This window comes from Crinia signifera, chromosome 2 (genome assembly GCF_055691185.1).
Source record: "Crinia signifera chromosome 2, ASM5569118v1, whole genome shotgun sequence".
NCBI classification, from domain to species: domain Eukaryota; kingdom Metazoa; phylum Chordata; class Amphibia; order Anura; family Myobatrachidae; genus Crinia; species Crinia signifera.
Genome location: NC_139218.1, coordinates 270179617 through 270206762, shown reverse-complemented (window position 1 = coordinate 270206762; position 27146 = coordinate 270179617). Strand labels below are relative to the sequence as shown.

At 41.6% G+C, this 27146-nt stretch overlaps 1 protein-coding gene across 2 annotated transcripts in view; it reads right to left on the bottom strand.

The window, feature by feature from the left end:
- FGF14 (fibroblast growth factor 14) overlaps positions 1–27146 on the bottom strand; it is a 509370-nt gene that overhangs the window by 6341 nt on the left and 475883 nt on the right. For both annotated transcript variants that reach the window (XM_083168618.1, XM_083168619.1), the window contains exon 4: positions 5930–6128. In XM_083168618.1, coding sequence (XP_083024744.1) covers positions 5930–6128 — 199 coding nt within the window. The remainder of the gene's footprint in view (positions 1–5929; positions 6129–27146) is intronic.

Genomic DNA, 27146 nt, shown 5'->3' with positions numbered 1-27146 from the left:
GCAATCGCTCCTGTATTTCCAGATAGACCTAACGTAAGTAACATTGACAGGAGACCGCCATAATATGTATTGAAATATCTCAGACTGTGTCTAAATAGTGAAATAAATATTTTTATTTTATCCTACGATATTAGGGGAGATCCACCAAGCCTTTAATAGAGGTAAAGCAGAGAGAGTTAAGCTGGGTACACATTGATGATATCAATATCATATCGTATAGTGTGTACTTCAACATTGTTAACGATGTGCAGGTTGTTAACAATAACAACCCTTTTGTTGTCTGTACAGGCAGCTCAATATTGTCAGTGACTGCATGCAATGTTCCCTCTAATTTTATGAAGGCTGTGTGCGGCAAAAGATTTTGTTTGTGCAACTTTGGAAGGAAATTTTTATTTTTGTGCGTCACTTATATATAACTGGAAAATGACGTTCAGCATTTGTGTTAACTTTATTCAAAATGGTATTAAACATTTAAAACACAGCCCACAATGTAGTTAATGGGTGAAACACACATTAATTGAGTCCACAACTGCAAAAAGGGACCACTGCTGCTTTGTGCGCTCTGTTGTAATGTCTGTGCACACGCTCGTTGAGTTGTGTGCGCGCGCACGCGCGCACAGCTTAGAGGGAACACTGACTGCATGTACAAAACAGGGGTTGTGTGACGCCACTTACCGATGTGAACGATATCGGTCAGTGTATACATACTATATCGCAGATATATTTAACTATATTGGCAGCTGTGGGAATCACTTCAGTGTGTACCCAGCATTAAAGTACCAAAAAGCTCCTTAATTTTTTAAACACAACCTGTAAAGTGACAGGAGCTGATTGGTCAGTATTTTATCTCTCTCCACTTTATCTCTCTCCAAGGTTTCATACATCTCCCCGTTATACACGTATGAAACACCGAACTGGATCTCATAATTAATTTGGAAAATATACCAGATTAAGCAATAGTTTAATATTTTATTCAATATTAGTTTTTTTATGAACGATTTCTAGCAGGAAATGAATGTATCTTTTTGACAAGTGAGCCTTGACATGTACTAAATCTTGTACGCTCCAAACAGTTTCAATAGTACTGAAGTAGTAGCTCTGTGAGTTCAATCATCGGACTAAAGGTTATACAGTATAACAGTACAGTTTTGCAGGCATGTGGAGTCATTATAGGAACCATAGTGTGTTCTCTAATGAGTTCATTTGTACTTTACTTTTAACAAAAGAACCGCTGATTGTAACGTCTCCTTCTATGATATCTAGTAGGAATATACTCTTCAAGCTCAGTGCAGAATTCAATTAGTTGCGGTAAATTACCACAGGCTAATGGATCCCCAAGGGCTATCCAATTAACCCCGAAGCCTGGAGTTAACAGGGATTTTTTTTCACCTGACTCGAAATAAAATCCTTCATAACTAATTGTTTAATAGTTGCCAGGACCCTGTTCACAGAATCTGTGAATTTTTCATGGTTTTTGTGTTCTAGCACCCATTTTGCATGTTAATTTAACAGGTGTTAGCAAGCCTGTTGGGTAAAAATGGTTAGTAATTGAATAGCCCCAAGTGTTAATGCCTGAGTCTACCTCCTTTTTTTAACCCAAGAAAAGTTTTTACAGTACATGTAATTGAATTTCCCATTACTGTTTAAAATCCAGTGGTAATGTTTCCTGGCAAACTTCCCCTCCTTCTCTGATAACTTTTATAATTAATGTTTCAAGTCACAAGATTCTTGAGATTAGTACAGATTTGTAACTTAATACTTCTATGGCCGATATTAAATTACTGGCAAAAAATTATCAGTATATATTTTTTTGTACCTCCTATTCAATTTGGGCGATTGAGAGAAATACATTCGTACTGAAAACACACAGTTTCAGCCCAATCTGTATGCTTTCTCAAAAAAAAAAAGCCCCTAAGGCTGCCGAAACAAAATCCCTGATAAACCGTGGCGTGCACTGGCTTATCAGCTAATAAAATAGCCCCCCCCCCCCCACCGGTGATTACTTACCGGACATAATTGAATATCGGCCTATGTTGTTAAAGATACATAAGAGTTTTGAAAGGCAGTTAACGATTTGTATATAAAGGAAGCTACAATGCATGCTAAAGTGATACTTAACATGCTCTTTTATAAATGGAATCTCTTATGGGTTGTTGCTTCTATAAATATATATATATTTTATTCCCAACAGTGCATATGGAACACCTTCTGATAATTAGGTAAGACATGCATTAACTAATTCATGACCCAAAAACGTGTAATAAGTGCTGGATTTCCTAGAATTTCTGGGTAGATGTTTTCTAATATGGCCAAGTGTTATTAGTAAATAATATTTTTGATGGAATGAGGATATATATATATATATATATATATATATATATATATATATATATATATTGATTTAAATCACTGTACTGTGACCTGTCCAGGAGAAAGTGGGATGTTTCCATTTCTCAGATTCCCTCTTACTGTACTGCTTAGAAATTTAGCTGACTCCATTCTAAGATCACTCGAGATATTAATACCCAAATATTTAATGTGAGATGCATCCACTGAGTAGGGAAATTTGAATAGAAGGGACCTCTGTAGGGGAAAACTGACATACTGTATTAAAAGCTACAGAAACTATCGCTGAACTAAAAAGTAGAGAGATGACCAAAAGGTCTAGGTTTCTGCTGAATCTTCGGTTCATTTTAGAAATGGCAAAAAAGGAAATTACCCAAACTCCATAAACTGAGAAATATTGAAAGTTAACTGTGACTCTAATTTATTTAAAATGGAATAATGTCTCCAGGAACCAAACTACAGTATACAGAAATGTATTTATTCATGTTTTTGTAATATGTAGGCAAGATATCTGTATTATACAGTATAAACATAATTACTTCAAATACAAAGAAAATAATCCATTCAGCATTGTGTTGTAAGCAACATACATTAGAAATCTAATTTAATCACTTCAAGCAATGTGTATTTGATGTTTATCCACCACTGTATAATCCCACAACTAGTCCAGAAGGCACTGTATATTTATTATGTACAATAAAATATTCTTTAACCCTTTGGGGTGTATTCAATGCTGAGGGCGACGCGAGCTGTGACAGCGAACAGTGCTTATATCATTACATCTCTCCCATAATGCTGAGACGTTGTGCAACAGAAGCATAGCATGCAGTGCTAGAGTGAAGCAGAGGCTGACTGAATGGCCAAGTAAGTCAACCTAAGCTATAGGCAAATACAGTTAGAGCAACTAGAAACTGCCATGGAGGGATGGAGAGGCAAGGGTTTGTGGAGCAGTGCTGCTAGATCAGGCTTAGGTAGAAAGTGGATGGGTATAAGGTGTACTACTGTGCGGCATAAGGTATAAATGGCTCTACTGTTTGGCATGTTTATAAATGTACTAATGTGTGGTGTAAAGTGTATGAGATGCACTACAGTGTTGTGTAATGTGAATAAAGGACTTTAATGTGTGGTGTAATGTGTATAAGTAGTACTTATGTGTGTAGTAGCATTTTTCACATAACTCCACACAGAAGTACCCCTTATACATGTTACATGTATAAGGGGTACTACAATGTGGTGTAACATGTATAAGGAGCTCCACTGTGTGGTGCTACATAAATAAGGTGCTCTACTGTGTCACATGTTGAGAATAAGGGGTACTACTGTCCAGTGTAATGTAAATAGTGTTGCCCTACTGTATAGCATAATTTGAATGGGGGGTACTATTGTGTGATCCTGCCCATCTCCCATGAGACTATACCCCTTCAGTTGGCACTGTCCCTATTCAAAATAAATCATCTACATCTTATAACTTTTGTTTTATAAGTGTATTATGTTTTTACATTATAGCCAATGTATTTTAGCTTCTATTAAATCTAAAAATTCACTTTTGTTCTTTTTTATTTTTTTGCAATTGCAGTCCCCATCCCTGTCTATTATGAATATTTGGACTTTTATGATCAATGGGCTTGAGATCTAAAAGTTTTGTGAACTTTGTGCGGTTCCCTTTCAGAATCATTTTAGGAAAAATTATTAAAAGAGGAGCAATCCTTACTTTCTCATAGCTATTTTTCTCTGAGTACAACTTGTTTTAAAAGATATAGGGGGTTATTCTGGTTCACTCGCAAAGGCAAATTCACTCTCTAATGGATAAAACCATGTGCACTGCAGGTGGGGCAGATGTAACATGTGCAGAGAGAGTTAGATTTGGGCGGTGTTTGTACATCAAACTGATATCTATATTGCAGTGTAAAAATAAAGCAGCCAGTATTTACCCTGTACAGAAACAATATAACACCCACATCTAACTCTCTCTGCACATGTTACATCAGCCCCACCTGCAATGCACATGGTTTTGCCTTTGCGGGTGAACCAGAATTACCCCCATAATGTAGAAGATAACTGTCACATTGTAAGTGCCATTGTTCATTGTGAATTCTCATATGCTTAAGATTCTAGTTTCTCTGATTTCCCTGATCCTTAGAACCAGAAAAAATGTTTAGCCAATGTGAATTTAATTAATAAACTATGACCAAGTATATTTATATTTAATGTATTGATTTTACACAAGTACATGTGCTCATTAGTTTAACCCTAAATGTCACAGTACCTGCCCAATATACAGTGTATATATATGTGACTATAATATACATAACTTACATGTTAATCAAGATAAGCCTTTAACAGCCAATACCAAGAATAAATGTATGAAAAATACAGAATACGATCATAAATATATCATAACCATGATAACGTTTGACATTTTACCTACGCGAAATATAAGAATATTATATCTCACCAACCCAGGTACACATTAGTCAGAGCACATTGGTAAGTACCCATTGCGGTTCCCTTGACCTCATGGTATAACCTACAGTATCAGCAAATCGGGAATCATCATAGTCCAGGACAAATTTCAGAAGATGTATTACTAATTTTTACTGAATAGTAACTAGAATATTTGTAGTAAAATGTAATCAATTAGCATACAAAGCCATTTTCTATACAGAACATCCCACAACTTGTTCAGAAATGTCCCCGAATGCCTATTCAAGAGCCTCCATACACAACACAAATAGAAGGGATAAGAGAACATCCTTACCTGCTTACATTAGGTATTGGGAATGTGTTGGTGCATTACATTTAAACTTAAGTTCAAGAGTAATCATATGGTTGAACTGTAATAGGTATTCCCCCTGGAGTTACCAACCAGGGTAATGTGCTTATAAGCATTCATGTAATTGTTAGCACTGAGGTAATACCATATGTTTGTATTGTATTTAGAATAGTAACATAAAAGTAGTCTCATTTTAATTCCTTAAAGTTGTAGTAAGACAATCAGTTTAATCTCCAACAGGATATAACATATTCTAGGATAAGCTTCCAGATCGGAAACAGTTGAGGTCTCTGCTCTATTTTGAAAAATTAATAATATCACATACTGTATTCTCTTTATGCTTGATCATAACTGACAAAGAGAATATTAATAAGGTATTGTTTTCATAAATAAGATGAAAAGGGCACATAAGTGATATATTGTACATGCATAGTATAGATATTTATGCAACAATCTGAAGTTCACAGAATATAAATTCAATTCGGCCCATCAAGTTTGTGTAAAAAAAATATATCACTGAATTACATAGAAAATGGCAGTGAACATATACTGTACAAATATTTCATTATTGACAGATTGCATAGTATTGGTTTAGAATCACTATACAAATAGAAAAGGTTGGAATACTGGACAAGATTTTTTAGTTGATTATTTAGCTGTAATATTTCAACTGATGTTCAATAGGTGTATGGATAACATCCTATGACTTAATAAAATGTCTGGACTGTGCAGACACAGATTAATGTATAATATTGAGAGAATGGGATCAAATCTAAACAACGGCACAATAATAAATATGCATGTGCTCACCTTCCAATGGCCTGGGTAGAAAATGCGCTGCTGGTTTTGTTTTCTTCACTCTGTTTCCTTTCATAACTTGACCTTCTTTATTAAGACCTAAGAACCAGGCCCTACCGGATTCTTGTTGTCTGTATATCATCGATGAGTAGATGACATAATAATTCTCAAAAACAGACTCCTTAAACTTGCATTCCAGAGTAAAAAGTTCCTGTGTGAAAATGTAAATAAAATACATCAATCACGTAGCATTGTTTTTATAATAAAAGAAAACATTTGATTTGTTGCTTTGGGTTTTAGAACTCATTTTGTGTGTACTGGTCATTCAGCAATAATGTTTTAGGGTTATTTTGATGACAAAAATATACCTAATAAGAAAATAATTTAGAGGGTATGGATGCGTGGGTTTTACAGAAACCTTCTTTAATCAATGGGTCACCCTATTTAGGTCAACATGCATTTGGACGACCACTGAAGGTGGATGAGGCATAGGTTGACACCTGAAATAGATCGGCAGGGTCGGAAAGTCGATGCAAGCATTATATCGACAATGGCAAGGTCAACAGTCAAAAGGTCGCCATGAGGTTTTCACTTGTTTGTCCATAGTCGACAATTTTGTCCATTGTCCATAGTCGACATGGACACTGTCTTAGTGTGCCACGTCTGGTCGCCATGCTGCAGGCAGTGTGCCTCGTTGCCCTTAGCATGCTTTGGGCATGGTTCCTCGCTGTGCTCGGCACACTGTTTTATTCTCCCACCACGCCATAGTGCAGTGATGGCTAACCTTGACACTCCAGATGTTGTTGAACTACACATCCTAGCATGCTCTGCATCAGTTTTAGCATGGCCAAATAGTAACACTGTAGCAGGGCATGCTGGGATGTGTAGTTTAACAACAGCTGGAGTGTCAAGGTTAGCCATCACTGCCATAGTGGATGGTATGGCAGGAAATTCCGCCTGTTGGCACATGTTGGCTCAAAAAAATGTGAAAATCTCAACCTAATGTTGTGTCAACCTTCCAACTCTGTCGGCCCTTGACACACGTCGACCTATTTCAGGTGTAAGCCTAAAGCTGGCCATACATCAGAAAGATCGATCTTAAGATCGATTGCACTCATGATTGTGTACAATTTCCCTTGAAATCCCCGGCAGTCCTTGGTGGTTTTTGGACACACAATCTACACACAATCGATCATACAATCAATCATACAATCCATCTACTGCATGATTGTGTACACAAGATGTGCACACAATCTGCATACAATCCATCTTACAATCAGTCATACAATCCATCTGCTGATTGATTGTATGATTATGTACATAAGATGTGCACACAATCTGCATACAATCCATCTTACAATCAGTTGAGATTGTATGATTGGGTACAATATCTTTCTGATGTATGGCCACCTTTAGCCCTGTCAACCTTCAGGGGTCAACCCATTGCAGGTCAACCTAAATAGAGTCGACCTGATGACCATACACCATTTCTGACTACTGTATTAGGATATTTCCTGTTGCTTTAGCAAGCCACTCAAAATAGTAGTATACATTTATAAATGCAAACAATTACAACAGTAATTGTCCATCTCTATGGATGTTATGCTTGCACACAGGACCCTCCTACCTTTAACTATCTGTAAATACCCAGAATTTGCTGCGCTATATAAGAAACTGTTAATAAATAATAATAACATCTAATATAGGGAGGGCTATATATTTTTGGATACACAAAATAAAGACCCATGATAGAAAAGGAGGTATACTTTCATGTCCTGTGAAACACATCACATCCTGCGCACCATAAATACATACTGTACATTAGAAGCTGAATAGTTTGAATAATTTTGGATACAAAGTAGATTCTTCAAGGACAAACCTATTTATAGCACATATCTTCTGAACATATACATTATACTGTAATCTGTACACACAATCAGTGTTAGCTATCAGGATTACATCCAGCATATTAGATAATATAATACATAAAGAAAAGTACTGTGACTACAGAGGATAAGAAATTATTGGAGCTGTATCAGGAGACATAAATATAGAAATAAAGGATATTGAAAATAATTCCAGCACAATGCTAGTACATAAAATTTAACTGGTCTTCCTACAGATGCAATTGCACTTGTTCACACATGCGCCCTGCGGTCATTGTGCAAGTGCTGAAGTCCTATAATCGCTTGTTTGCATTTTTTGAACTGCTGCTGAATCTGATAGAAAGCTTCAGTTTCATATACTGTAAATATAATTTCAACATACATGCATAGGCGTGTGCAGCACATTTTATTAGGGGGTGTGCCTAGCACCACCTATTGGGCATGTCTAACACAGCCCATTGGGTGTGTCTAACACCACCAAAAAGGCGTCATCTATTGGCACTCACTACAGTATAAAACTTCTCTCAGCCACACTATAATCTCTTGCCTATTTCAGTTTCAAGGGGGTATTCAATGTCAGGGGTACGTCCCGCTTTGCTTTGCTCGACGTGAGCTCAGCGGTCGGGATTCAATGTCCCGCGAGCGGAGGACAGAAATAGACGGGCTCCGGCCGGGAGCTTGCCTATTTCCGGCTTTTCTCGGCAGAACGAGCCCAACAGCTTGTGATGTCGGGCTCGTTCTGCGGAGAACCCCTGTTCAATACTGTCGGGGAAGACAGCATTGAATAGGGCCCCGCAGCCATCTCCCCCGTCGGGAGATGGCTGCGGGAGGTCGACCATCATTGAATACCCCTCTTAATCTTCTAATTACTCTGTGTCAGTGGTTCCCAAACGTTTTGAATCACGGCACCCTAAAGTATCAGAATATTTTTCACGGCACCTCTAGGCCAAAAGTTGGCTACTAATTTCAGGAAAAATATTAAATTAGTTGTGATTTAAATGTTTTCCGTAAGTCCACTTATGTGGTGAGAAACATGATTCACTTCTGTTTACCTACATATTCTTAATTGGAAGCCACAAGCACTGATTTTGCCTATTTCATTGACCATAAATAACTTAAATTGGTTCTGCACCACCAACCTGAGGCACCCCTGCAAGTGCTCCAAGGCACCCCAGGGAGCCTAGGCGCACAGTTTGGGAACCACTGCTCTGTGTAACAGCCAGTGCCAGATTAAGCCTTTGGGGGGCCCGGGGTACTTTAGACCGGGGGGCCCCCTTGCACTTGTCATTACTGGCCGCACACTGCATGGGAGAAAATTATACTGTCAAAACACAGAGTAAACTTGGTTAATGGTTAACTGCAGGGGATATATATATATATATATATATATACACACACACACACACACACACACACACACACACACACACACCACATGAAAAGCCTGTGTTTGTCCCTCTGCCCCTTACTCTGGAGGAGACCTCACAGTCCTATTGCTGCCTCTGATTAAAAACCCTCCCATGACTAAGCTGCTGCTGCTGTTCTCCATGGACCTGAGAAGCATGTAATGAGCTCCACCAATCCGAGCTCAGCACAAACTTCTCAGCATCTGTCCTCTGGTGCAAAGTGTCAGGGGACTTAGTCAAGTCCCAGAAATGCACTGCACACTTGTGCAATCAGTGTGCCTTGGCTCCCGATGTTCAGCACCATAAATCATTGTCACATTGGCAGATAGGTGAAGCTGCAGCACTACCCCACCCATGGACAAAACCTTTAGCAAAAAATAAAAAATACAAAACAAATCAATTTTTTTTTTTTTAAATACATGCCAACCACAGGGGGCCCCTAACTAGAGGGGGGCCCAGGGGCACTGACCCCTTGTGCCTCCATTATAATCCGGCCCTGGTAACAGCACATGCAATTAAAGTAAAAAACAAATATGGATGACGCAGATATGTAATATGACAATGGTCTAGTACAATTAACATTGAAAAACACATATAATTGATTGATGGGCACTATTTGAATGGAACACAGTTCTAAAGCAAAAGTCTTTGAAAGGTATTGCTGGTATTGCTAGCGGCCGGGAGTTGTTCCTAAGGGTGGGCACAGCATTAGGGGGTGCCTGTGCACCACTAACACTCAATGTGCACACGCCTATGCATACATGGTACTAACATGAGTGTTGTTATTTGTTATATTGGTTCTAATTCTAAATACACAATTTTGTATTTTAAGTTTCTTGTTGGTTTAATATAATAAAAAGACAATATTGTATTGTTAATAGTGTCACCTGTAAAGTTATATCACTGCTCTGTGTTTTTTTTTTGCTTAGCACAATTCTTAACATGAGTTAAGATGTGCGATCTAGACACCGGGAAGTTTCAAGGGAAATAGCCTATCCTAAATTTCTTAGCACAAAAGGCTAGCACAAATGCCCCTTAAGAGCAGAATGAGTGGGATTTGACCTGTGGGAATGTTGGAACACGCCAGTACTGTATTTATAAGCAACTTCTAAATACTGTTTAGTAAATAGATGTTATGACAGTAATGTATTGCAGATGCATAACTGAAAATGTCAGTTATAAAAAGTATGGCATAAATCAATCCTAAACCTATTGATTACATCCACAGTATATTATATACAGTACTATATATTGCTGTTTCTATAGGGTATATACAGACAAAATCAATGAGTTGCATTACCATAATACAGTCAGCCAGATCCATATAATGATGTGTTTTCCTGAATGGAAAATTGTCTTTGTGACATTTTCAAACAGCCCTTCACTTTATATTAAAAACAAAGAAATAAATCAGAGCTTTCATCTCTTTAATGTGGCTTTAGCTGTGGGAATCCTTGTCTGTTCATTTTGCTACTGGGAGCAGCAATAGAGGCTATCATCTACATAATGTTATAGTATTTTTATGATTAGAAATGAAGTCACTAACAAGACATTACTGTGTCTGACAGAAAAATGCAAGAAAACTGGGGATATGAATATACAAGTACAGTATAATGTTATTTTAACTGGGGTGCTACAGGGAGTATATGGTCATTTGGTCGACAGTACCGAGACGACATGCTTGGGTCGACTACTGCAGGCCGTCATAAGCTAAGGTCGACACAAAGGAAGGTCAACATGGGCTTAGGTCGACATGTCATTAGGTCGACAAAATCATTAGTTCGACATGAGCTAGGTCAACAGTCAAAAGGTTGAAATGGGGTTTTTCACCTTTTTTTACCCGGATGTCGACACAGTCGACATGGACACCATAGCGTTGTACCGCATCCCGTTGCATGGCTTTGTAGCTTCTATAGGGTAATGCCAGCTATTGCTGGTGTTACCTTCTGCACCGAAGCCCCAGCTGCCAAGGCTTAGGGGGGTATTCAATCTTCAGGTCACGGCAGGCAAGCTTGCTCGCCCGCCGTGACCCGGTCCCGTTCTCGGTCAGCTCGACCGAGAACATGCAGGCGGGATTCAATGTCCCGCCTGCAGCGGGACGAGAAGGGGGCGTGGCCGCGAGTTGCGGCCGGGAAGTGACGAGATGCAGCCGGCAGCTCGTCACTTCCCGGCTGTTCTCGGCAGAATGAGCCCGACAGCTAGAGATGTCGGGCTCGTTTTGCCGGGAAACCCTGTTCAATGCTGTCGGGGAAGACAGCATTGAATAGGGCCCGTCGATCATCTCCCCTACGGGAGATGCTCGACGGCGATTGCATACCCCCCTAAGTATATAAATGTGGTAAAAACAGAAAAGCATTTACCATTAGTACATCCCATTACAGTTGTTGGCTTACTCATCTGCTATATTACGGGATAACTTTGTTGTCATACTTTACATATGTAAAACCACATTGTTGCGTGCCATGTTTACTAATTGTCCTCTTTGATTGTCCGCTGTTATAGATAACATTCATTATTTACAAAAAATGTTGACAAAATTTTAAATTAAAATCTAATGTCTATGAAAAATTCTATTTTCTTCTTCACTACCTCTGCACTTCTTAAAGTGTTCCTTTCCCTGACAACATCATTTCAGCAATGCGATGAAGCAATGATATGAGTTTTGACACCCTATCACTTATGATTACCCTAAAGAATGATGCTCACTATCTGATACAAAATTAATTCAAGTCATCTTGGTGCACATCATATTATTCATTATGGGAATTAGACTGGATAATCTAAAGCAACCTGACAGACTCTTCAACATTCACTACCTTCTTATGTATTTATTAGATAAGGACTTCTCACATTTACCGCAGTTAATTGCCCAGCAACTAGTTATTATCTTCTGAAATTGGTTCATATTATTTGGCCTGTAAACATGAAACAGCTTTAATCAATCAATGTCATTGACAGCGGTGTAATAGCTCAAAATCTGTGATCTGTGTTACACTGAGTACTTTTACTTAATTCCACATCCAAAATAGAATTGTCCTTCTTAAATAGCTCACCAAAACCTACATAAAAGAACACACAACAGCCAAATCATTTTCAACCTCTATTTAAATGATACCCCATAAAATAAGGCATCTTAAAGGCCCTATACTGTACACTGAGCCGATTTGGTCCAATTTTGGCCGATTGCGACCAATCGGCCCGTTAAATCAGACCAAGTCGGCTGTCCCTGACATGCCATTGGGTCCGATGTGTTATGCTGGGTACACACCAGGGCGACTAGGGCCCGATCCCCTCAATCTAGATCCAATCCCGACCAATTGGATGTAGATTGTGTGGTGATTGGGCCCTTTTCTGTCCTGGTGTGGACCGATACCGATCCGATGCGCAGTCCCGCGGGTCGGTCGGTCGTTATTGAGATCCTACCTGCTGCAGGTAGGATCTCAATGACGACCATACAGCCGGGTGGGGGTCGCCATCGGATCGGACCCGCTCACGGTGCACATCGTGAGCGGGTCGTGCCCCCCCGCGTCACCGTGAGCGGGTCGGACGAGCCACTGACGACCCGCTCACGATGTGCATCGTGAGCGGGTCGTCCTGGTGTGTACCCTACATCAGGTTGACATGACTTGCAATCTCAGCTCTATTTAGGTGATAGAAAAAAATAAATATATTGGTTCTTTTATTTTATTTTTTTAACACACTACAAACTGCGGTAACCTTTTCCAGCGACTGCGCCTGTGAACGGAAGTATTGTTATTATATTCATACTGTCACACCGACCACTTGTGCATTATTGTTTGTTACATAATGTACTGTACAGTTCATGAGCTTTATTGGTGATTTAAGCCCCATACCACTAGAAGAGATAGTAAAAGATATCGCTCAGAGGGGCCTATCTCGTCTAGTGTTTACACGCAACATTGTTAACATCTCTTTCCTTCGCCCTGCATGTACAGGCCTTGTTTATGAAGGCCATGCTGTAGCCATGGGCGGATTTAAGGGAGAGGGCACCCCTAGGCACAACAATAATGGAAGGAGGCTGGGAGGAGGACGCATAATGCCAGAGGACGCTGGTGTAAAAGGGAACAATTGCCAGGTTGAATCCGGGTCCAAAAACCCAGGTACGACCCGGCAGTTCTGATGTAAAAACCGAGGTTAATGCCCATCGCTATGCAGCAAGCCGATGTGTATGCTTACACTTCCACACGCATGCGCCGACACTATCGAATAATTTTTCTTCTGTTCGCTGCCGAAAGTAAGCCAGGACTTAAGGTGCCCATACACGGTACAATTATTGTATGCAATACTAGATCGCATTGCATACTTTTCGCGACATTTTGTGATGGTCCATTTTCATACCAGCAGTACCAGCAGAAGCCAGGGCAGGAGGGGAGCCCAGAACGCAGACAAAATCTGCGGGTCCCGGCCGCAGCACAGCGGAGGGTAAGGCATGGGGACATGGGCGGCGGCAGCGGGGGGTGGTGGTGGGGTTTGTTATATTTACTGGGGGGGCGCTGCCGAAATTTGGCGGGGGGGGGGGCGCAATTTTCATAGTTACGCCACTGGCTTAAAGTATTTTAGGAATACTTGGGAGTTAACTATTTTAGTTTTATTTAAAAAAAATTTAATACAAAAACTGCTTGTGAGGATTCGTGATTCTTGTATACAAAGTATTTCCTAAGATAAACATGGCCTACACACGTCTGTATATACTCTCTAGCTCACATGGAAATGCACCTGGGGTGGCCTTTTGATAAAATAATATGAAAATGATAAAGAAAATCTGTGATTCCCGTATATCTGTAGACTACTGGTAATATGAGACCTTATTCTCTGTCATTTTATATTCAAGAGATTGGCCTTCTTTAATTCTGGCCACAGGGAGTGAAGATATCTTGGTACTGTCTAGGCTATCAAATGGAATGTTCAGATCTTACTTACAGTAGATTAATTTCACATGAACATGGTGAATGCTGGTTATCAGTATCACTATATCAACATCCCAATCGGTCACACTTTAATACATTTTCCTGTCATTCAGAGTCACAGTCCATTGCATTCATAAAAAAAAAAAAACAAGTAGCTTTAATATCCAGGAGATGGCAAAAGCAATCAAGCTTTGTGGTGGTAACATAACAGCAGCATCAGAAGCGGAGTGTCAAAGTAATGAGCCTGTAATGGCCTCGCTCCTGAGCGGATGTGCCCTCTTTATGTGATACTGTCCTTTGCAAATCACGTCTTCTGAGGATTTATTTATATATCACTGATCCATCACAATATTGCTTTCCAGAATATGCTATTAAAATGACACCAGATATAAGAAATATGTTGTGTAAGATTGTCTGTTTATGATATAACGTGTCTCAGATCTAATATACACTGGAAAATATAGTGTCAAAGTGAAGCGACGTTGCTTGGCGCTGCGCTCACAATGCACCACCGATGGACTGATAATAGTCACAATGAAGAACACTGTCAGAATTAGGACAACAACAAAGGCAAATGTAACTTCGTGGGAAATGACAATAATAAATGACCTTTTACAAATACATAGGGGGAAATGTACTAAGATGAGAGTTCGATTTCACATTGGATGTTTTTATGGGCAACCAATCAGAATCTACTTCTTATTTATTTAGCACCTTCTAGAAGATAGTACAGTGGTTCTCAAACTTGGTCCTCAGGACAGTTCACATTATCCAGGTCACCCGACAGGTGCACTCATTACTGAATGACACATTTTAAAAGATCCACAGGTGGAGCTATTTATTTTACTTGTGATTCTGTGAGGACTGACTTGAGTCCTCACAGAATATTACCTGAGAGATAATAGATAGAAATTGATTATATATAATCAACTCTACTCGCATATAAAGCTATTAACCATACTGCACCAGCATATATCTCTGCACTTATCACAAAATATCTCTCGACCACTCCGCTCTGCACAAGATCTGCGTCTCTCTTCTGCACGGATTACTAGCTCCCATTCATTATTACAGGACTTTTATCGGGTTGCTCCCATCCTATGGATTGTCCTTCCATGCACAATAAGACTGTGTACTAGCCTCCAAACTTTCAAGCGTTCCCTGAAAACTCACCTCTTCAGGCAAGCCTATCATATTTAAGTTCTACACGCATAACCCTCTGAGGCACTTATGTATAATATAGCTTTCTTCTGGACTTGTAACTTGGTGGGACTGCTATGCTATTACTGGTGCCTGTCCTTGTGTTTCCCTCCTATATCCCTATAGATTGTAAGCTTGCAGCAGGGCCCTCCTACCTCCAAGTCTGTCTGTTGTTACCCAGTCTGTTTTATCACTGTCTACTATTGTAAAGCGCAACGGAATCTGCTGCGTTATATAAGAAACTGTAAATAAATTAATTAATTGCCCATAGCAACATCCCATGTCAAATAAAACTCCCATCTTAGTAAATTTCCCCCATAGAGTGTAGACTCGCTAAGACGTTTTCTTATTTTTATTCTGCATATTTTAGTCGTGTCCCCAATGGCAAACGTGTTTCATGAATCTGTACATATTTTATTTAACCACATTAACACTTTCTAAACTCTCTGCACAGATGAAGGGAGCCTCATTGAAGTAAATTGCGTTATCAAGGATCTGTCATACGGAACTTATAGCAGGTGAGTATGGTTGCAGTAAATGTGTGTAGTATTTTACAAAATAGTGGTTCCAGAACACACAATTACACATTTTGGGGGTGAGTCTGTTTGACATGCAGCTTTGCGGGTCCTCTAAACACCTCCTGGTACCCGCAGGAACGCCCGCCCTCCCCTTGCCTGCCCTTGACCATCAAATGATTTCGCAAGCGCTCGGAGATCTAAGACACATCTCTGGATTACTCGCAGATCAGCTGCCCCTATGTTTGCACTTAAGAGAAAGCCATACAATATCTGTCACAAATAATAAAGCTAGAATAACAGTCTCTTATTTTTTTAGGCTTGTGGAGGGTTTTAGTTAAAGTATACACTCATTATAAATTCAGCTTCGCTTACATTTTTTGAACTCTTTGATTGATGATTAGATATTTTTAGACACTTAAATTGTTTTGTCTAATCAAATGGGAAAGAATTAATCATATGATGTATTCATAATTACGTGAAACTCCTCAATGCTCCATCAAAAGGAAATTAGTTTCCATGTTCTTATTGCATGAAATAATATGAGGTTCTTAGAATATTTCTGCAAAGAATTGAAATTACATTTCAAATGTTCTCCCTGTGTGTTAACAATAAGAGAATTTGCTTATATGTAATTTGCACATTGGAATTAAGTAATACTTAATTGATCAAATTCCAAGTTTAGAACTGTAAAATATTAGATTGAAGGATATGTAGATTGAAATGTAAAAGTCTGGACAGCCGAATCATTGTTGGGCATTGGAACATCACCATTACTTGGGCCTACCTAGGCTCAAACCTGTTTGTGACTTTCCGAAGTCTGTTTTCAAAGTTGGTCCAACTTAATTAGTACCTCAGTTTGATTATACTATCCGGGTACACTCATGGATATCCCCAAAACCTGGACATTTGAGGTCCGAGTTCGGGAACCAGTAGTTTATGACTACACAGGGTTTTGATCCAGCTCTGTTGCTGTTTGCATAGCTATATATTAATAGCATAAGGGTAATTTTTACGAGTGGCTTATTTCTTTGATTTAGGGTTACCACCTTTGTGTTGAGAGATTCATGGACATAGGCCCACCCCTCAACCACTCTCAGCACACCCATTGACCCACCCCTTCACCCGCCTTATCATGCTTTTTTAACCTTTGTTTCAATTCTATTCTTGATTTTGTACACCGTAATGTCACTTACACGTTACGTCACGCACCGCAATGCCCATTAGACATTATGCCCCATATCATGATGCCCATTACACATTAAGGGCGGGATGTACTAAAGGGAAAATGCGGTAAAACGGGTGTTTTACCGCATTTTCCTATTTACCATTACCCGTCCGCCCCATTTTCGCTTGGCAGGGTATCGCCACCCAGAGGGTGGCGATACCCTATAGAAGCCTATGGGCTTCTATCGCCGCCCGACGTCCGACGTCTGCCCCCCCCCCCCCTCCCATCCTCCTGATCTCCTCCTCCCCCAGCAGGTGTCACAGCTGGGAGGACAGGGGGGAGGAGGAGACGCAGGGGGACACTGGCAGTCGCCGGGATGTGATGGAGACCCCCGCAGACCACATCACAGGTATCGCGGGGGTCTCCGTCACCGCACCCCGATACTAGCCGCATATGTTAGTACATTTGCGGCAGCAATGCGGCGGCTGTCAGGTGAAGGGCGGCGATGTATATTAATACATCCCGCCCTAAGCCTCACTCTGTGATGCCCATTACATATTATAGTACACCATGTTACCCAGCCGCACCGGACTCGGAGGCAGAGGAGAGTCAGTGGGTAGTCAGTGAGTGTGCATGGCTGCCGGACTCTGTCTGTTTCTGAACATAGTATAGTCAGGGAACACCACCTGTCCGGACACCGGGCTTAATTACTGGACTGTACGGAGTAATTAGAGAGCGAAAAGGTTTAATCCGCACAGTCACATATGTTTTTGTCAGTCACCCTATTAGTTATATCTTCCAAAATTGAGGTATCGATATATAGGGAGGTGCTTCCCAGGAATTGGTATAAATGTACAAGCAACGAAAGAAAAAATAATTCCTACAAGGGGCACTCTAGGCTGACATATACAAATTTCATCAGCATATATTACATATATTGTTTTTAGTGTCCCAAGAAAATATTAAAACTTAACTTTTATTTATTATACTATTAAGAACTGCGAAATATTAAAATTGTGTGAAAAAAGTGCATTAAAGTGATCAAAAATTAAAATAGAGCTGTCCGTCTTCAATGTGTCTTTGGTCTTTTGGTCAAATGACTTGTTGGCTCTGTGGCTGTACCGCGAAGGAAACAATGATGCCATTGCTCAAATCTGCCTATGCACCTGCTGGGTGACTTGAATCATGTGACCTGCTGGGTGATCTGAATCATGTGACATGCCAGGTTGTCTAGAAACTGTCACAGTTTTGTGCAGCCATCCACTAAGCGGGGATACTACAGGGTATCAACTCCTAAAGGGGTGAAAAGGGGTAAAATGTTCCTCCCAGCATACCTTTCCCAAGTTGAAACTGGGAACATCAGCTACTGCCATTGTCTTCTTTTATACATGATGATGCTTATATATGAAGCCCCAAAATTCCTCTTAGATAGCCGTGTTTGACAGAGATAGGATTACAATGTAGTTTTGCTATTTAACAACTAAATGCTACTGACAAACATTAGCAGCTCCAGATGTGGGGCTGCAGCATAGTCCAAAATTAAAATAATGGAACCCCACCAACTGCCATTCCAAATGCTGCCATACATCACTGGCTGGAACTCACTGGCAGTTGGCATGGCTCCCCTATTTTAATTTTGGACTGTGCTGCAGCCCCAACTTTGCACTTGCCACTACTGGCAACTATACTCTGTAATAGCTAAAATGACAGTAGCCATGTCCAAATATAGCTTACCCAGGCAAAACTACCAATTACCAATTTAGGAAGTACAATAATGTACCAGGGCGATGGTGAAGACAATAAAGGAACATTGCTCAGCCGCCACAGTGAAGTTTTTTATGTTAAAAATATGTTCTATGACTACATAAAATTATGATAAATCCTTCTTTCTCTCCATTTTAATATACAGTATAGGCCCATTGGATCATAGGCCAGAAGGGCATGTTGGAATTTGTAGTCCCCCTAAACCCGGATAGCCACAGTTTTTCCTGCCATTTTTAAACTATTTAAACTAGTATGGCATTTGTAAATGGCTAAGGTGTATTTCCCGAGCTGAAGTCACTGAACACAAAAGAATATCTGGAGCAGCATTTTATTGTCTTATTTTATTGTCACCTGATAGTCATTCTGAGTATTACTATTTTCAGCCAGAAGCAATAATGTAAATGTTACTGCACATGAAACCGTATGCCTTTGTTGGATATTTTGTTCAATTTCTCTGACTTATGAGGAATATTTTCAATCCAGTTTATGACTACTAATACATACTTGTTTTTTCTTTTTTTTACTGCCTCTAAATTGAGTTCCATACTACAGAGTGCCAATCCTTTATATGTACAGTACATAAAGCAGTCTTTTCATACTGTACAGTACATACAACAGTCTCTACATACCGTACCATATAGTACATACAGCAGTCTCTACATACAATTAGAGATGAGCGGGTCCGGATCTCCGGGATCCGACAGATCCGAATATCGCGATCCGAGTCTGGATCCGAGCCGGCTCGGGAGTTCCCGCCTAAATTCCGGACCAAAAACGAGGCAAAACGTCATCATCGCGCTGTCGGATTCTCGCGGGATCTGGATTCTATATAAGACGCACGCGGGCCCCGCCATCTTTACTCCAGCATAGGAGAGGGAAGAGGGTGGTTGTGCTCTGTGCTGTGTGCTGTGCTATAATAATAATATATTATTTTGCTGCTGCTCACTCGATTAGGGTCTGCAGGGGCTGCTGTACACAAGTCCAGTGTACAGGGGCTGCAGTGGCCAGTGTACAAGGGGCTGTGTTCAGTGTGACAGGGCTTGTGTCCAGTGTGACAGGGCCTGTGTACAGTGTGACAGGGTCTGTGTCCAGTGTACAGGGTTTGTGTCCAGTGTACAGGGGCTGTGTCCCGTGTACAGGGGCTGTGTACAGGAGCTGTGTCCAGTGTACAGGGGTTGTGTCCAGTGTACAGGAGCTGTGTCCAGTGTCCAGGGGCTGTGTCCAGGGGCAGTGTCCAGTGTACAGGGGCTGTGTACAGGGGTTGTGTCCAGTGTGACAGGGCCTGTGTCCAGTGTGACAGGGGCTGTGTCCAGTGTACAGGGGCTGTGTACAAGGGTTTTGTCCAGTGTACAGGGGCTGTGTCCAGTGTACAGGGACTGTGTACAGGGGTTGTGTCTAGTGTACAGGGGTTGTGTCCAGTGTACAGGAGCTGTGTACAGGAGCTGTGTCCAGTGTCCAGGGGCTGTGTCCAGGGGCAGTGTCCAGTGTGACGGCTGTGTCCAGTGTACAGGAGCTGTGTCCCGGGGCGGTGTCCAGAGGCTGTGTCCATTGTCCAGGGGCTGTGTCCAGGGTAACGGGCTGTGTCCATTGTCCAAGGGCTGTGTCCAGGGTGACGGGCTGTGTCCAGTGTCCAGGGCAAGGTCCAGGGGCAGTGTCCAGTGTGACGGCTGTGTCCAGTGTACAGGAGCTGTGTCCAGGGGGGGTGTCCGGAGGCTGTGTCCATTGTCCAGAGGCTGTGTCCAGGGGCTGTGTCCAGGGTGACGGGCTGTGTTCATTATCCAGGGGCTGTGTCCAGGGTGACAGGCTGTGTCCAGTGTCCAGGGGCAGTGTCCAAGGGCAGTGTCCAGTGTGACGGCTGTGTCCAGTGTACAGGAGCTGTGTCCAGGTGCGGTGTCCAGAGGCTGTGTCCAGTGTACAGGAGCTGTGTCCAGAGGCTGTGTCCATTGTCCAGGGGCTGTGTCCAGTGTGACGGCTGTGTCCAGTGTACAGGAGCTGTGTCCAGAGGCTGTGTCCAGAGGCAGTGTCCAGTGTCCAAGGGGCTGTGTCCAGTGTGACAGGCTGTGTCCAGTGTAAAGTAAGAAAAATAAATAAAAGTAATAAATAAAATAAAAACACATTTTTGGAGGATGATGGAGGAGAAAATAGTGGAAGATCAGCAACCTGATAGAAGTGCTGAAGCTGCTACCGCCAGTCATGACAAGGCCGATACCTCTTTGTATTTTTTGCTCTTTGGAGCATTTCTCTTTTTTTGGGATAGTTTATTAAACTGCCACCCTGTCTGCCCCTGTAGTGCCGCTCTGCTTCCAAGATGTGCCAGGTTGGAAGTGTAAGGTCCACATGTATGTACTACAGTAAATGAAAACAATTTTGTAAGCTGTGACTAGAAATGAGTGGAAACTAATGTTATTGAGGTCAATAATACTTTAGGGGCAAAAACAGGCCCAAATTCTGTTATTTTAGCCATTTTTAGCATTTTTTTCATAAAAATCCAGATCCAAAACCAAAACCCACAAGGGTGGTTTTGCCAAAACCAATCCAGATCCAAAACACGAAGGGAGATCCAGATCCAAAACCAAAACCCGAAAAAGTGGCCGCCGCACATCTCTACATACAATATAGTACATACAGCATACCTCCCAACTTTCTTAATTTACAAAATGAGACCAAAGGTGCGGCTGGCCTGGAAAGGGGACGGAGCTAAGGGGTGGTTGTGTCCTGTGTGCTGCCTGTGGGAGGATCAGCGTGACAGTCTCCTAAATAGCGGGCCTGTCCTGCTCTAATCGGAACAGTTGGGAGGTATGCATACAGCAGTCTCTACATATTGTATACTATAGCACATACAGCAGTCTCTATATATTTTACATTATAGCACATACAGCAGTCTCTTCATACTGTACAGTATAGCACATACAGCAGTCTCTTCATACTGTACAGTATAGCACATACAGCAGTCTCTTCATACTGTACAGTATAGCACATACAGCAGTCTCTTCATACTGTACAGTACATACAGCATTCTATTTATACTGTAGAATACACAAAGCAGTCTCTATATACTGTACACTTTAGTACATACAGTAGTGTTTTACCACTAGATCATTTAATTGGCAGCACCATCGATATAATTAACAATAGTAGGGGTGGCACATATCGTATTGTGTGTACCCCGCTTAACTAATGCATGTCCACATTTGTCAATGTCATACTAATGCATGTCAAACTTTTGGGGTTGACCTTTTGAATGTCTAACTAAAGATTGTCTGGGCCAGATGTATCAAGCTTCAAAAAGTAATAAAATGGAGAGTGATAAACAACCAGCCAATCAGCTCCTACCTGTAATTTTTTTCAAACCAGCCTGTAACATGGCAAGTAAGAGCTGATTGGCTGGTTGTTTATCACTTTCCATTTTATCACTTTTTGAAGCTTGATACATCTGGCCCTCTGTCTGTGAGCTATACCACACCTCAGTACACTACATACTGCAGTCTCTACATACAGTACAGCACATATGCTGTCTGTCTCTACGATACAGTACATATGCCAGTCTCAACATACAGAACATTCACATACCTCCCAACATTTGCCCTACTGTAACTGAGACCCCCTACGTGACAAATCTGTACCAGCATAAAAATGGAGTGTGGCCTCATCAAAAGGGGATGCAACATCACAGGGAATGCGCTCTCATGAGCCACACCTCCCTACATTTAGCTCTCTAGTGTCTGAGGCATAAGTGCCCACCAAGAGAACACAGTAGGAGGGCAGTTGCCTCATTGGTCTACCTAACCACCACCACCACATACAGCAGTTTCTACATACTTTACAGTATAGCACACCTTATTTGTCTATTTTTTGTCACATTTGTAATTATTATTTTTTCTCTAACCATTAAGTTTACTAATCTATTTTCAAAAGTGGGATTTTGATATAGGGACATTACCCTTTTAAAGCAACTCTAAAATAAATAGGTTAAGATATGGTGTACAGTATAAACATAACCTTGTTACAAAACTCTACATAGGATCATTGATGGATGATGGCTTTAAGCCCACTCGCAAAGCACACCAGTAAGCACAGTTCCATTGTTTGCCTTCACTTCTCCGTAATCCCTTTATCTCTTTTCAGAGCAATTCTGTCCATTTAATGCATGATAATCCTCTCACAATACAAAAACTTGGCCTAAATTTAAAAGATTGGAGTCTCGGCCAAGACCAAATGAAAGGAAAATAAGCAAGAAAGGTGACAATGAAATAGCAGACATAACCCAAGTGTTGGCAAAGCTTGAAAATTGGGACAATATAAAACATTGTTTAGCATGTAGAGTACTACTCTAAAATAGGCGAAGGACTTGATATTACATTTCCTTTAATGACTAATTAAGAGGAAGTAATGGTTTGATAAACTTGTATGGATAACAAATACTGTATATACATACTAGTTAAAAGCCTGTCAAAATGACGCCTTCTGCAATGTACTTTCACTATGAGCTGTTACAGTTTTTAGCCCACAAACTCTCCGCTCCACCCCTAGTCCCTATCTGCTCCTACATTCAGTCTCTCCACCCCACCCCCAGTCCCTATCTGCTTCTACATCCAGTCTCTCCACCCCACCCCTAATCCCTATCTGCTCCTACATTCAGTCTCTCCACCCCACCCCCAGTCCCGATCTGCTCCTACATCCAGTCTCTCCACCCCACCCCTAATCCCTATCTGCTCCTACATCCATTCTCTCCACCCCACCCCCAGTCCCTATCTGCTCCTACATCCAGTCTCTCCACCCCACCCCCTATCTGCTCCTACATCCAGTCTCTCCACCCCACCCCCAGTCCCTATCTGCTCCTACATCCAGTCTCTCCACCCCACTCCCAGTCCCTATCTGCTCCTCCATCCAGTCTCTCCACCCCACCCCCAGTCCCTATCTTCTCCTACATCCAGTCTCTCCACCCCACACCTAGTCCCTATCTGCTCCTACATCCAGTCTCTCCACCCCACCCCCAGTCCCTATCTGCTCCTACATCCAGTCTCTCCACTCCACCCCAGTCCCTATCTGCTCCTACATCCATTCTCTCCACCCCACCCCTAGTCCCTATCTGCTCCTCCATCCAGTCTCTCCGCCCCACCCCCAGTCCCTATCTGCTCCTACATCCAGTCTTTGTCTTCATAGCTCCCTCTCTCCATATCCAGAAAGTTTGCAACTGATTCAATGATTTACAATCTATATTCAAATGATGCACAATGGATTAAATATAATAAACATGGTTGAAATAAGTGATATCTACACCATATGGCTATACAAAAATACAATTAGATTAATATACAGTAGATACAAATAATAAAAAGCTACAAGTACAATATAAAGCAGTGTTTTACATCCTCGGTCCTGAAGGCACACTTACAGTCCAGGTTTTGAATATACCCAGGCTTGAGTACAGATAGCTAAGTCAAAATAATGGAGGTACTAAATAAGTCACCTGTTCTAAAGTATAGCTATACCTAAATCCTGGACTGCTAATGTTCCTTGAGGACTGAGGTTTTAGAACACTGGTGTAAACGGTACTTGTGTACTATCACGGCGCCCACGATAATTAGTCGCGCGATTTTTAATCGCATCGCATTGCATGCCATACACCCGATGGCATGCGATGCCATGCAATGCGATTTAAGCCCCCTATGCGATGTAAAATTGTATAAGCACCCTAATGGGTGCTTACAATGTTAAATGCACTCCGACGCCACCCCCCCAAGTATAAACGTGAACCCGAAGCGCGGCGAGCGCAGCGCGCCCGCAAGGGGTGGCGGTACGCGTCCTCCGACCTTTTCATACCCCCACTATCCACGTCGTTGTGGAGTTGATTTTATAAAGTGTGGCGAACGCAGCGAGCCACCGATCCCGAAGCGTGGCGAGCCCCGCGAGGGGAAGCGTATACCTGTGAAGTTCTGAGCGCCCCCTCGCGGGGCTCGCCACGCTTCGGGCTCGGTGGCTCGCTGCGCTCGCCACACTTTATAAAATCAGCTCCACGCCGACGTGGATAGTGGGGGTATGAAAAGGTCGTAGGACGCATACCGCCGCCAATCACGGGCTCGCTGCGCTCGCCACGCTTCGGGTTCACGTTTATACTTGGGGGGTGGCGTGGGGGTGCTTTTAACATTATAAGCACCCATTAGGGTGCTTATACAAGTTATAATCACATCCCATCGCATTGTATGGCATTGTATGCGATATACAATGCCATACAATTTTAAAATTGTATGACATTGTGGAACATCACGCAATATCGCATGCCTTATGGTTTGCGATGCAATGGGCGCCGTGATAGTACACAAGTACCGTGGAAACAATAAGGAGGATATTACTCTTGACCATACCTCCCAGTGGGGCAGATGTATTAAGCTTTAACAAGAGATAAATGCAAGGGTGATAAAGAGGGATAAACGCCCAGCCAATCACCTGCTAACTGCCATGTTACAGCCTATGTTTGAAAAAAGTCAGTAAGGAGCTGATTGGCTAGACGTTTATCTCTCTTTATCACCCTTGCATTTATCTCTTGTTAAGGCTTAATACATCTGCCCCAATGTTCTTAATCTGTAGAGTGCAACTGCTGCACTGAAGGCGAGGCCGTTATGAAAAGAGCTAAGTGTGGGTGGACCTCCCTGCAGTGTGGGTGGGCCTCCCTGCACTGAAAAGATGCCATGCAGAGGTGATCTCCGGCTCCTAACTGCTCGGGACACTGCCACCCACTGGAGGGACAGCAGGACAGTCTCAAAATAGCGGGACAGCCCGCTGTAATTGGGACATTTGGGACGTATGCCCTTGACCTCCAGCATTAATAGGGGGTTTTGTTCTGCCTGATCAAATCCCTGATAAGAGTTCTTCAAAGCCATACTCACTGCCATTGAAACATATAGGTCAGTGGCTTTTTACAAAACCTATGTGTCTCCATGCAGTATATGGTCATTTACCGCATCTTACATAGGGGCTATAATTGGATAATCTGATAATGACTATTAGCCTGTTTTTGCTGTGCAGTAAATGACCACAGATAATAGGACACCGGCTTACGTTTGATAGAACAGTGTTCAATCTGCTAAATGCAGCTGTAATGTTGGCAATATGATCTAATTAAACAAACACATTTATGTTATCACTCCTATTAGGACCTGTAAATGGTGGAGAAATCTAATCATAATACACAACAATATGTTAAAGAATAATACAAAAATATGGTCCATAGGAGCCATGTCACCAGTGAGATTTTCTTTGCTAGAGAACAGTTGGATTCAATACAAAGGTAATGTTCAATCATCAACTCTTAAATGAAAAAACATATGTAGTTGGATGTAGCAGTTAAGAGTGACTGGAATCACAGTAACAATTGTGCTATTCAGTTTGGACAATGGACTTGGGATGGTACACCTGTCAAACTGTAACGGAGGCGTCCAAAGGTGAGCTCAGGGAGGACAGAAACCTCCCGTGGAGCATGCGGGCTAGCCATTCTCTTCTGGATGAGCATCAGATATACTATAATATAAACCAAATTGAAGATTATTGCTTGTTGTGCCATGTCAGTGGCTTATCCAATACTGACAGTATAAGAAGGCAATTTGTGTGTACAATTTGACAGATGGGACCAAAATGTCATTAGCAGTATAACACTATTGGTATTACAAAGGATCACATTTGGTCCACCATATCAGACTACTCTGTGATGGTGGTACTGATAAATCATGTTTTATGGCTGTAGGTACTGGTTTAACTTTTTCATTCATACTATCAGTGTTTCCATTTTTTGCTTTAGAATTTTTACTGAATCTGCCTTTAACTATAATGGTGACAACATAATTAAGGAACAGAAACACCTTGGCAAGAACATGGCTTAAACAAAGGGATCTGTGGTTGGAAAGTTGGAAAAATACACAGATGGAGGCACTGTGATAGATGGTAAACAGGAAACATATGCATTGCTAATTAGCATGACAAAAATGGACACATTCAGAAAGAGGAGAGTAAGTAAATATTACTATGTTATAAGTGTTAAAGGCAGCTGGTCTGAATCCAGACTGGTCTGGTCTGAGACTGAGGAAGCCGCCGACTTTACGAGCAGACGGAGAAACGCGTTTTTGAGCCCTAATATCTGCCGGTCCTGTGTTTATCCTGCAAGCGCATTGTACCTGTGGATTACAAACAACCACCCAGCTGGCTGGTCCAGCAGGAGAAGGTCCCAATACAGCTTACTCCGGAGCGCATCTCTGGTAATATTATTTGGAGAGACTGACCTGAAGTTATTTACCACATCAAAAGCGCATTCAACAAAGGAATTAAGTTCATGCAGGACTGGTAACTATGAGAATGTATCACTGCCTCT